Below are 13,380 nucleotides of genomic sequence, written 5' to 3' on the forward strand. Positions count from 1 at the left end.
TAATTTGTTTAGTCATACACCGCACTGACTAAGCAAAAAACCCTGCTGTTAAATGGCAACAATGTTTAATGTTTTCCTAATGGCATATATACTGTATCTGCTGCACATCTGTTTTCGTGGATTTTTTTTTTTTTTTTTTGTTTTGTTTTTTAGATACCTGCCATAAATAATCTGTCAATTGTTCTACTTGATTGGTTGTCTAATTCTGCATTTGTTCAGTCTAAAACATAAGTTCAGGTGTTAAAAGATAAACTTTGTCCTTTATCAGAAATGGTGTTGATTTTTAATGACATTTTGACAAATGACATTGCACAGGGAAGTAAAATGATCTCAGCTTATTGTAATGTTCGTGTAGGAATGTACAGGTGTTTCCTAAGCAGCTGCATATTTACCCAAACAAGCAATTTAGCGTAAAATTATTTGTTAGCATGACATGTAGCCAATAGATAGTTTGAGATAAACAGACCATAGCCAGTAATTACACATATTTACAATGTAATCAAGTACAATTGTTAATTACAGATCATTATATCACAGATAAATAAATTCTGCTGGTTTATGTCCCAATTTAAAGATGTTTATCAGCCATTAGCCTTAAGTGACATCACAGATGGCAATGTCTCAACTACTAGCAGGAAAAGCCAAAAACCTTCATTTTATTACAGCTTTGAAATGATTGATAAACAGTACTGTCATGGTGAACAGTACATTCTGAGCTATGTTATAATAGATAAAGACACCACATACTAGAACCAGAAAAGCCCACAAAAGTGTTGTGGCTTTTAGCTTTGAAGACTTCTATATTGTAGTGTACTCCTAAAAGTTGACCAAATTAACATTTAGCAGTTATATACATTGAAAAGTCACAATCTGTTTTTTTTAGAGGTAACGTTCCAAAAATATTAATGACTCATCTTGCACTACACAGATTTTTGTCCAATAAAATGCTCTCTAGAATGAGAATGTCCCTCCCCCAAATTCCATCTGCAACTGACTAGCAAGTCGCAAATCATGGTTCATGGCTGTTACATAAACAAAAGCCCATTTGCTATTTTTTAAAGGAACGTTCCGGATTCAATACAAATTAAGCTCTGTCAACAGTACTTGTGGCATAATGTTGATTACCACAAAAAACATATTTTGAATTGATCCTCATGTATATACATATACTTTTGAAAGAGTGTGTATTTTAGTGTTCATGCACTGTCTCATTCACGTCCATTTTAAGTGCCTTACTATAACCGCATTTTTGCTCTCTCTTTTTTAAATAAACGAGGGACTAGTCTAAATTATTTTTTGTAGAAATCAAAATTATGCCAAAAATGCTGTTAACTGAGCTTAACTCGAACATTACTTTAAAGGTGCACTCAGTAATTTAAGTATGTCGAAGTATGGCTTACAATGACACCTAGTGACCTGGATGCTGCATCATGCAAATGTTTTTAGCTACATAACATGGCTGCCACCATGAGTCGCCCCTGCTCCATGTAGAATAAAAGAGCTTTTATAAGGTTACTGATATGACTGAACTCTTCATCTCACATGAGTGGTCTTGATTTTATACATATTTTTCAAAATTACTATTCATTTATTTAGAATTAAAACTTTTTAAATGAGGAAAAAATTACTGGGTGCACCTTTAAGGGATGAGCTCTTCGAAATGTCCCGTTAGAGTTGACAATCTAACAGTTCACCTCATACATCTCGGCACTGTCTTTGAGTCTCTGTTTGGGACAGGACGGACACTGCACACTTTTGAACCCAAATAGCAGTGCAGCCCCTCCCAGCACTTGTATCCAAGCACCCACCCAACCAAAGTAGAGTGACCCGGCCGGGTGTAGCGTTAGTCGAGGTGGTTTGTGTATGTTGAGCCCCTGCAACTCAGATACGGTTGAATCCACCTCGATCCCTAGCTTTGAGAGGTGGCGAGTGTACACCCCTAATGCAGCCAAACTGAGCACACCCGCTAGCGCCACCAACAGGCCACCAGCTGCTGCTACACTCCTAAGAGGGATATCAGTCCAACAGCGAACGCCCACGCTCGCGAGCACAATCCCGGCGCCGCACAGGAAAAGAGATGACAGCACCATGCCCTGAACCAATCGAACCCGAGCATCTCGCTGGTAGGAGCCCGACACTGGCCAGCACTCTTTCAGCTCAGAGTGCACCACCTGCAGGCAACTCTCCCATAGGCCATCTGAACGGAGTAGGAGGAGCTCTGTGGCTCCACCCCGTCCTGCCGCGCCCAACCGCGCCTGTCCTTCTCTCCATTGAGGAGTGATTGCTGCAGTGAATACCAGCACAAGGCCCAAGGGTGCAAACACCACCCCCATCAGCATGGATGCAGGAGTGTGCATCCTGTAGATGATTGGCTTTTGCAATGCGCAGCTGAGTAGATGGCCACAAGACGCTGTCAACTCTCTTTAGGGATGATGTTAAACGTGAAGCCGAGCCAAACAGCTGTCACCACCACCAAGAATCTGCTGAAAAGAATCAGATTTAAATTAGATTTGATTTAAAACATTCTACTCACAACATTCTAGAAGATTTGTTCCATGCAAATCATAGCACAGGCGTACAATCCACTCTATTACACATCTGTGCAAATGGAATCAAGGTTTCTGTCCGCTGTTAGTTATGCAGTCTGTTAGAATTAAAGAGAGAGAGAGTGTGTGTGTGTATACATGCATGTCTTTTTAGCCGATGACTCTCCTTTGAGCTCTAAGATACATCGTCACTCCTGGCAACCAGCACAGTGGAGGTGAATGCTCATCTGTTGCTAAGAGACAGTAATCTGGACGATCCTATGATTGCATCTTTTGTGGTACATTTGAATTGGTCCTAGTGCTATCAGCTACAAGTGTGTGTGAAATCTGATTCTGTGTTTTGTAACCATACATACTTTGACATTAGCAATATTTTGTAGTTGAAATGTAGGCTTGTGTGTGTGTTGTCGTAGTTGATATTGTTTTTGTGTATCAGATACATCTTAAAATAGTCTGGAGGACATTTAGACATAGACAGGGAGCCAGACATCTGGGAGCAAGCTAAATGTCTGTCTCACACACACTTACTCACATTTATAGAAGACAAGGACAAAAGAGGCAGTCGAATGATGTGCTGCAATAACAAGGGCATTTTTAATGCATGAACACTCTACAGACGCCTAATATTATTCCACAAGTGTCTGAAGAGAATCTGCAACGTCTAATTGGTCGTTAAAGGAATATTCCGGGTTCAATACTGGTTGAGTTCAATCGACGGCATTTGTGGCATAATGTTGATTACAAAAAAAATACAACTGGGTTAAATCTGGGTTACAGTGGGGCACTTACAATGGAAGTGAATGGGGCCAATCCATAAACGTTAAAATACTCACTGTTTCAAAAGTATAGCTACAAGACATAAACAATATGTGTGTTAACATGATTTTAGTGTGATAAAATCACTTACTAACATTTTCTGTGAAAAGTTATTTCAAATTTTACAACTTTACAACAGAAGAATTCATGGTAACACTTTACAATAAGGTTTCATTTGTTAATATTAGTTAACAACATTAGTTAACATGAACTTACAATGAACAATACTTATTAAGTATTTATTAATCTTAGTTAATGTTAATTTCAACATATACTTATACATTTTTAAAATCGTCATGGTTACTTTCGTAACCTCCATTCCCTGATGGAGGGAACGAGACGTTGTGTCGATGTAGTGACACTAGGGGTCACTCTTGGGAGCCCCAAACACCTCTGCTTTTTTGAAAAAAGGCCAATGGGAATTGGCGAGTGGAATTTGCATGCCACTCCCCCGGACATACGGGTATAAAAGGAGCTGGTATGCAACCACTCATTCAGGTTCTGTGCTGAGGAGCCGAGACCAGGTCCCGGCCATTTCAGCGGGTAGTTCAGCGTTGTGGCAAGAGGGACACAACGTCTCCTTCCCTCCATCAGGGAACGGAGGTTACAAAAGTAACCATGACGTTCCCTATCTGCCACTCACTCGATGTTGTGTCGATGTAGTGACACTAGGGGTCCCTATACAAAACACCACAACTATCTGAACTGTGTTACGTGAACTGGAGGTGCAAGACGGGCAGACCGCTGTGTGCCTAGTAGTCAGTGCACCAGGCCGTCACGTAACCTCCCCCAATGCTCTTATAAGTGTCGAATGGTCCTTCAAAAACAAGTTGACTGCCCAACAATAGGGACAGGCTAGCCCAGCCGAGGCCTCTTTTCCTTTTTTTTCTCCCCAAAAAGAGTGGAATTTGTTAACTGACTGGGAGCCATAAGAGGGGGTGTCCCTCCCAAGGGGAAGACACTGCGGAGACCACACCCCGCCAAAAAAGAGGGGGGAGGGGGGTTTTTTGAGTTAAATATGTCACATGGTCTTACCGAGTGTTGTCGGAAGTATGTCATGTGGAGAGGTCCCATGGTATTTCCTACCCGAAGGGGGAGGAGTTTCTAGAAAGCATGGCGACTGGGGGCAGAGGGGCCTCTGCCCAAGGAAGACGCAGTTTACCAACAGGGAAATGATTTGGGGGAAGATATCACATGGGATCGCCTTCAGGGATCCAGCACATGTGGAGCACCTACCACAGTACAGGGCCTCATTAGCGCACGTACTGGGCCAGCAGCGAGTTTCTCCACAAACTCAACCGCCAGAGGGCTAAGGAGGAAAGTCATCCAGGGATCACAGTCTGTGAACACGACTGGGAGTCAAGAGTGCACATCTTCACTTCAAGGGAGGGGAAAGGTGCTATACGCAAGCGGTACACCCGGCCAGCTGTCCCGGAACTTACCTGCTCGTGCCTGCCAATACATGGGATGAGACCGGCTCAACCCGGAGATTGTAGAACCTCGCAAAGGTGTTGGGTGCTGCCCAGCTCGCTGCTCTGCAGATGTCTGCCAAAGAGGTGCCACTGGCCAGGGCCCAGGAGGCTGCCACACTCCTGGTAGAGTGGGCTCGTAACCCCGCAGGGGGTGGCACATCCTGAACTCCAGGCATGATTCGCTGACAGAGAACACCTGCAGGTACCCTACCCTCTTGATGGAAGTGAGCGCAGTCAGGAGGGCAGTCTTCAAAGAGAGTGCCTAAAGCTCAGCTCACTCCAAGGGCTCAAAGGGAGCTCCTTGTAGACCCCAAAGGACTACAGAGAGGTCCCACGAGGGGACGAGGCGCGGTCTGGAGGGATTCAACCTCCTAGCACCTCTCAGGAACCTGATGATAAAGTCGTGCTTCCCCAAGTACTTACCATCTACTGCATCGTGATGAGCCGAAATAGCGGCTACATACACCTTCAAGGTGGAGGGGGACAGCCGCCCCTCCAGCCTCTCCTGCAGGAAGGAACGCACCGATCCGACATCGCATCTCTGGGTGTCTTCGCGTCAGGAAGAACACCACTTAGCGAACAGACGCCACTTCAATGCATACAGGCACCTCGTAGAGGGAGCCCTAGCCTGAGTGATCATGTCTACCACCACGGGTGGTAGGCCACTTAGGTCTTATGCGTCCCATCCAAGGGCCAGACATGGAGTTTCCAGAGGTCTGGTCGCAGGTGCCAGATGGTGCCCCATCCCTGAGAAAGAAGGTCCTTCCTCAGGGGAATTTGCTGGGGGGGGGGCTGTTGCGAGGAGTTTGAGATCTGAGAACCACGTCTGGGTGGGCCAGTAGGGTGCTACTAGGATGATCTGCTCCTCATCCTCCCTGACCTTGCACAGGATCTGTGCAAGTAGGCTCACTAGGGGAAATGCATATTTGCGTAGTCCAGGGGGCCAGCTGTGTGCCAGTGCATCTATACCGAAGGGTGCCTCAGTCAGGGCGTACCAAAGTGGGCAGTGGGAGGATTCCTGGAAAGCAAACAGGTCTACCTGTGCTTGACCGAATCGACTCCAAATCAGCTGGACCACCTGGGGGTAGAGTCTCCACTCTCCCCTGAGGGTAACCTGTCGTGACAGCGCGTCAGCTGTGGTGTTGAGGTCGACCGGGATGTGAGTGGCTCGTAGCAACTTGAGGTGCTGCTGACTCCAGAGGAGGAGACGGTGGGTGAGTTGTGACATGCAACGGGAGCGTAGACTGCCTTGATGGTTGATGTATGCTACCGTCACTGTGTTGTCTGTCCGGACCAACACGTGCTTGCCCTGGATCACCGGCCAGAACCTCCGCAGGGTGAGCAATACTGCCAACAACTCTAGGCAGTTGATGTGCCAACGCAGCCGTGGGCCAGTCCAGGAGCCGGTGGCTGTGTGCCCATTGCATACAGCACCCCAGCCCGTCTTGGAGGCACCTGTTGTAACCACGATGCGCCTGGAGACCTGCTCTAGGGGAACCCCTGCCCGTAGAAGTTCGGTCCAAGGTCTGAAGAGGCGTCGACAGATCGGCGTGATGTGTCCCGTGTCCCGCGCTGCCATGCCCATCTTGGGACTCGAGTCTGAAGCTAGTGCTGAAGCGGTCTCATATGCATCAACCTGAGCAGTGTGGCCGCCACTGTGGATGCCATATGCCACAGGAGCCTCTGAAAAAGTTTCAGTGGAACCGCTGTCCTCCATCTGAACACCATCAGACAGTTCAGCACCGACTGTGCACGCTTGTTTGTGAGACGTGCCGTCATTGAGACTGAGTCGAACTCCAAACTGAGAAAAGAGATGCTCTGAACCGGGGAGAGCTTGCTCTTTTCCCAGTTGACCCGAAGCCCCAGTCGGCTGAGGTGCCGGAGCACAAGGTCCCTGTGTGCGCACAGCAACTCTCGAGAGTGAACTAGGATTAGCCAGTCGTCAAGATAGTTGAGGATGCGGACGCCCACTTCCCTTAGCGGGGCAAGGCTGCCTCTGCGACCTTCGTGAAGATGCGAGGGGACAAGGACAGGCCGAAGGGGAGAATCTTGTACTGGTATGCCTGGCCTTCGAAAGCAAACCGCAGGAAGGGTCTGTGTCGAGGTAAGACTGAGACATGGAAGTACGCATCCTTCAGGTCTACCGCCGCAAACCAATCTTGATGCCGGACACTCGCTAGAATGCGTTTTTGTGTCACCATCTTGAACGGAAATCTGTGCAAAGCCCGGTTCAGTACTCGCAGGTCCAAGATTGGTCATAACCCACCGCCTTTCTTTGGTACGATGAAGTAAGGGCTGTAGAACCCATTCTTCATCTCAAACTATCTCGGCTGGAGGGACAGGCTCTATCGCGCCCTTGCACAGAAGGGTCGCGATCTCCGCACACAAGGTAGCGGCGTTCTTGCCCTTCACCAAGGTGAATTGGATGCCGCTGAACCTGGGCGGGCGCCTGGCGAACTGAATCGCGTAGCCAAGTCGGACAGTCCGGGTCAGCCATCGCAACGGGTTGGAAAGCGTGAGCCACACACCCAAACCCTGGGCGAGGGGGACCAAGGGAATGATCACATCGGACATACCACGGGTGGGGCCTTGCAGCAGGGCAGAGCTCGAGGTGCCACATCGAGGGGACTCGAGCCCCGTGGCCGTGCTGAGTCCAGGGACATCGAAGCACTTACATGGCTCATGCCACCCACCATAAGATTGGCCGAGGAGGGGGGAGGAGGAATCTCGTCCTCGTAGTCCACCGGAACCAATCCCGTGTGGGCGTGTTAGTGCCACAGCTGGGCGCACAGGGGCGGGGGGTCCACCACTGGAGCACCATACCTGAAAAAATGGGACGGTGGATGGTGGTCGTGACGACGGCCGTGCGCACCAGACATGTGACCCAGGAAATGAGAAAACCACTCTTTTGTCGAACTTTTGGGTACCGCAGCCTCTTGGGCATGCGGCAAAAAATTTAACAAAGGATTCTCCTCCCGGCCCTCCACCAGGGGGGTGGAGTGGTCTGTTCTCCAGCTCCAGAGAAGCAGGTCTCCTTGCCCCTGGGTCGCCTGTCTCAGGGGTGCTTCGAAACCTTCCTCGGGTACTTAGCGGCCAGCCACGAGACGGGTGGGGTCTGCTTCCTGCGTTGGGCTCCACGCCAGGGCCGGGCCATGGGGGCGGGCTGCGGCGGAGCTGGTGTTGTTGCTACAGGAGGATGCCCTTGGCGACGAGCAGACGGGGTGCGGGGTCTTGAGCCGTGCCAGGGCAGGATGTGTTATATGGCCTCCGTCTGCTTCTTCACCGCCGAGAACTGCTGGGCAAAGTTCTCGATGGTGTCGCCGAACAGGCCAACTTGGGAGATGGGGGCGTCAAGGAACCGTGCCTTGTCAGCCTCTCGCATCTCAACCAAGTTGAGCCAAAGGTGGCACTCCTGGACCACCAGGGTGGACATCACCTGCCCGAGAGACCGCGCCGTGACCTTCGTCGCCCGGAGAGCGAGGTCGGTCGCCGAGCGCAGTTCCTACATCAATCCCAGGTCAGAACTACCCTCGTGCAGCTCTTTTAGCACCTTGGCTTGGTGTACTTGTAGGACAGCAAGGCATGCAGGGCGGAGGTGGCTTGTCCAGCGGCACCATAGGCCCTAGTCGTCAGGGACGACATAAACCTACAGGCCCTGGATGGGAGCTTCGGGCGCCTGCACCAGGTGGTGGCGCTCTGCGGACACAAGTGCACCGCTAGCGCCTTATCCACCTGGGGGATCATCGAATACCCCTGGCCGTTCCACCATCGAGGGTAGTGAGAGCAGGGGAGCTGAAAGACCGGACCAGGCAGTAAATGGTGCCTCCCACGATCTTGTCAGCTCCTCATGTACTTCCGGAAAGAAAGGAACCGGGGTGGGGCGTGGCCATGGGAGGCGCTAGGGTTCAGGAGAGAGTGGAGGGTTCCACTTTAGCCTGACGCTCGCGGCCGCCCGGGAAAGCATGTCCATCATTTCTGCGTCGGCCTGAGACTGGGTGACCATTCCCGTAGGAGGAAGCCCAGCCGAAGCCTCTGTGTCTGACTGGACGAGCCCGCTCTCCGATGCTGCGCTCGATAACTCATTGTCTTTCCGGGCTCCGAACAAGAGCTTGAACTTGCCTTGAGACGAGCCAGCGGTCTCGTCCGAGCGCCTGACCGGGGCAAGCGACCATGCTGGGGAATGGGAGGTCCGTGGGGGGATACCTGGCGGAGGTGGTCCCATTGATGTCCCCAAATCGCCCCAGTGCTAACCGACGCGGCCTCAAACCCGTAGGTAGAAGGACTGGTGCGGGGAGCCGTTGGGGTGGCTTGCTTTCTTACAAAAGCAAGCCGCGACCGCAACGTTGCCATGGTCATGTTCTCGCAATGAGGACATGACCCATCCATGAACGATGTCTCTTCGTGGGCAGCACCCAGACACGTAAGACAGCGATCATGGCTGTCAGAAGCAGAGAGATAACGACCGCAACCAGGAATAACACACAAACGGAAAGGCATCTTTAAAAAGACATTCTTGTGTGCCATTCTTTTTGTGAATGAAAATATACTCTTTTAGAATATACTCTCTTTTTTCGCTCTGCCGAAGCGCCCAGGGGCATTCTCTGCACTCCACAGGTGCAGGGGGGAGAAGCCGCTGAAATGAGCTGTAAATCCAGCAGTTTGAGGTGCGTCTTTGGAGGGAATTGAATTCAGGGCACTGAATACAACTGCTTGGCTCCGAAGAGAAAAAACCTGAATGAGTGGTTGCATACCAGCTCCTTTTATACCCGTATGTCCGGGGGAGTGGCATGCAAATTCCACTCGCCAATTCCCATTGGCCTTTTTTCAAAAAAGCAGAGGTGTTTGGGGCTCCCAAGAGTGACCCCTAGTGTCACGACATCAACACAATGACGAGTGAGTGACAGATAGGGAACAAAAGTTGTATTAGTTAATGCACTATGAACTAACATGAACTAACAATGAACAACTGTATTTTTATTAACTAACAGTAACAAAGATTAATAAATGCTGTAACAAATATATTATTTATTGTTTATTCATGATAACTAATGCATTAACTAATGTTAACAAACGGAATCTTATTGTAAAATGTTACCGAATTCATGTGTTCTTTTTTTAAATGATAAAATTTACACTTCTGCCTTTAAACCCTCCAAAAACTGGCCCAATTCACTGCTATTGTGAGTGCCTTATTGTAATCTTGATTTTTGCTTTTTTTTTTTTTTTTTTATAAAGAAAAGAGGGACGAGTCAAAATTAATGTTTGTTGTAATCAACATTATGCCAAAAAATGCATACAATTAAGCTTAACCTGCATTAAACCTGGAATTTTCCTTTAACCATCATCTCTGCAAGATCACCTTCAAAAGTATTTGCGAGAGGTGTGTGGGTGCACATTGCCACACATTGCTTGTTGTGACATTACAACACTTTGGTCAATCGCTGTATGCACTTTAAACTAAATTCATATCTATCATTGCATCAATTTTCAGTCTTTTTCCTGTTCCAGTCACTTCTGTTGCATGGCAACTCAAAAAAAAAAAAAAAAAAAAACACATAAAGGGCACATTGGTATACACACAAATAAACAAAACAGACTCTGCCACGCCAACATAGTGTGGCTAATTACATTCCTCTAGTTACAAATGCATCGTGAATGCACCTGCCACTTTTGACACCTGCTTTCACACTGCATTAGTTATGAAATATCTGGAAAAACAGCATGATGGTATGATCGGAAGGAGGGTAGTAGACCATTGGTTTTTCCAAATGATGGCTCAACAGATAGAAAATAACACATATCATAATGGCAGTGATAAACTCCGCTGAATCAGATTTGATTCAGATTCAGATTTAACTGAGAATTCTTTCCGAGGCAGCATGAAAAGAAACAGCTCTGGCCTGCTCTGATGACCCTGTTTTGTTCTCACACTTACTCAAACAAATAGCTCTTTGGCTGAACTTGATTCAGTTGGGGACAATGGTTCCACGTGTTTGAAATGAGTTTTCTTAACTTAAAATTACTATGTAATTTTAACACAAACACTTTGTTTAGAAAGAACTTAGTTGAATTGGATAAACCCAACAAAATTAGACATGTCAATGTAACTCAAATAAACCTCTTTTATTTTTATATGTACTAACTAGTGAAAGTAAATTTTAGCATGCTAAATGCATGCTGGTTGGAAGTACTACAGTGCGCAGTTCAGTAACTATACTGTATATGTTATGGTAACACATTTTCAATGAAGAATGCAATCAATTTTACGTGTGACTACCTGCCCTCATCATAAGCTCCACGCTTCACCATAATAGTAACCCCCAAAACTCCAACATAACAGAAGATCTTCTAAATCTCAACATAACAAAACATTAAACACTAACAAGTATCCCCCTTATTCAATCTGGCACAAAAACACATAAAAAAAACCCACTTAATTTTAACATTTACTCTCCCTATCGAGTCCCAGGCAAACCTTGGAAATCAATGCTACATTAACACCACAAAATTATTAATGTAGTCCCAACTCAAATTGATTAAGTAAGCTTTCATTTTACAAATTTAAATGGATTGAACGCAATTAAATCAAGTTGTTCTAGATTTGTGTTGCTTTAGGCTGCACTATGCAGCTTTGTGCTCTCTCTAAAGTTAAAATTGCAAGCAATTTGCGGAAGAATACATTATGTCAGTCATGTTTTGGTACTGCTCTTCTGGCAGATGAATTTCTTATTTGAGCTTATCCTTACCTTAAAGGGATAGTTCATTCAAAAATGAAAATTCTGGCATCATTTACTTACCCTAATGTTTTTTCAAACCTGTATGACTTTCTTTCTTTCATGGAACACAAAATGAGCATCTTTTTTCTATATAATAAAAGAGAATGGTGACTGAGGCTCTCAGTCCTGAACATTCTGCTCAACATCTCCTTTTGTGTTCCACGAAAGAAGGAAACTCATATAGTTTGAAACAACATGAGGGTGATATGACAAATGAACACTTAATGAAGCCTTCTGGAAACACCAGTATCCAAAACACAACAAATGCTGTTCTTTTCAGCAGGATTCATTCATCTCCTCCATCATTAGCTCACATCACAAACAACAGAGCTGTCATCCACTCACCTCTCTGCAGAAATGCTCTCTTCCTCTGTCCATAGAAGAACAAGGGATCGGTAGAAGAGTGATATTCACTTGCTCTCCTTGTTCATTTTGAGATGGATCTGTCTTCTCTCTCTCTTTCTGTATGAGCCTTTCTTTCCATACATTCCCCCGTCCTTGTTTCAAAGAGACACACACACACATGCAACAAATAGAAAGTCTGATGTGTGCTGACTACAATATGTGGTCTGCCTGCTCAAGGCAAGCAGAGGATCTTAAAAGAGAATAGAGATATGGAAATATAGAGAGAGAGAGGGAAGGAGAAAAGGGAGCAAGAAGATTAATTTAAAGAGACAGCTTCGTATTGTATTAGTAAGAGCCATCCACAAACATACATTTTATTAAGCCTCAAAGGAACATGTCAATCAGGCAGCTAAGCAGCCATACATGAACTTTGACCACCAAGCTGAGCTCTTAGCATAATTGTGAAGATCGTAAGTCCCGTTATACATATATTTTATACTTATTACCCATATTGAAAATATATTAAAATGCAGAAATTAAACAGATCACCCATATAATCTTAAAATTGAAGTAGGCCCTGACAACCTTGTTCTTAGTATATTACCTCCATTACTAAGAAATAAATTATAGCAACACACTTTCAGAGTGATTAGAATTGCAGAGTCCCCACGAATACAAGGATGGAGAGGAGAGAAATAAAATCAAGGATTAATGCAAGGATGGTGTGGAAGGAAATATAACAGATGGGGAGATCAATAACATATACGATTAAGAGCCTCAAATTTGAACACAGATGTGAACTCCTTAAAGAAATTATGATATACTATTAAATGATGATGATTCTTTCACTTTAACTTTTTTGATTAATTGGTGAAATTGAAAATGTAATTAGCAATATTGCCCTACATAGACGGTTTTACCGATTAATCAGTGCCGATAGTTGCATTTTGGAACTAAGTTTTAGTTTTTTAAGTTTTTAGTTTTAGTTTTTTTATTCCTATCATATAACAGCAGCCTCTAGAAGTGAAATAAAAACAATCAATGACACCTCATGGGGATTGAATGGATCTAAATCTTTCATCATTCACAATATTCATACATATTGTTATCCTTACTTCAATGCATATTTTATTTTGATAATCAAGTGTTCTAAATTGAAGCGACAGCATGCAAACGTGACTATATAGAAACGTGCCCCACAGCATATTCTGAAATTCGTGTCTCCAACTTTCTTGTGAATGATAATTAAAAAATCTCACAATATAGGCTATAAAAACTTAATTTGATAACTACTTAAATGTAGAGCATTCTAACAGAACCAGATCTCCGTTATTTCAAAATAAAAGTCCAGAAATAAGTAAGTGTATCCACCTTATTTTTCAGCTAAACTAGCGCACCGCCATTATCAATCTTGAATATGGACCA

The 13,380-nt window shown here is 45.7% G+C and overlaps 1 protein-coding gene across 2 annotated transcripts; it reads right to left on the reverse strand.

The window, feature by feature from the left end:
- Positions 1-333: 333 nt before the first annotated feature.
- On the reverse strand, positions 334-12,155 carry LOC127455113 (claudin-23-like). Of its 2 annotated transcripts, none has more exons than XM_051722715.1 (2): positions 11,956-12,155; positions 334-2,480 (listed from the first exon to the last, which is right to left on the reverse strand). In XM_051722715.1, the coding sequence occupies exon 2, from the start codon at positions 2,355-2,357 to the stop codon at positions 1,683-1,685; it is 675 nt and encodes a 224-aa protein (XP_051578675.1). In that variant the 5' UTR covers positions 2,358-2,480; positions 11,956-12,155; the 3' UTR covers positions 334-1,682. The 2 variants fall into 2 exon arrangements, with proteins under 2 accessions (XP_051578675.1, XP_051578674.1); XM_051722714.1 differs by having other exon boundaries at positions 334-2,483.
- Positions 12,156-13,380: the final 1,225 nt, after the last annotated feature.

The sequence above is a fragment of the Myxocyprinus asiaticus genome, chromosome 17 (genome assembly GCF_019703515.2).
Source record: "Myxocyprinus asiaticus isolate MX2 ecotype Aquarium Trade chromosome 17, UBuf_Myxa_2, whole genome shotgun sequence".
NCBI classification, from domain to species: Eukaryota; Metazoa; Chordata; class Actinopteri; order Cypriniformes; family Catostomidae; genus Myxocyprinus; species Myxocyprinus asiaticus.

Coding starts and splice junctions, on each gene's coding strand:
- LOC127455113 (XM_051722715.1), bottom strand. CDS start 2,357: ATGCACACTCCTGCATCCATGCTGATGGGGGTGGTGTTTGCACCCTTG.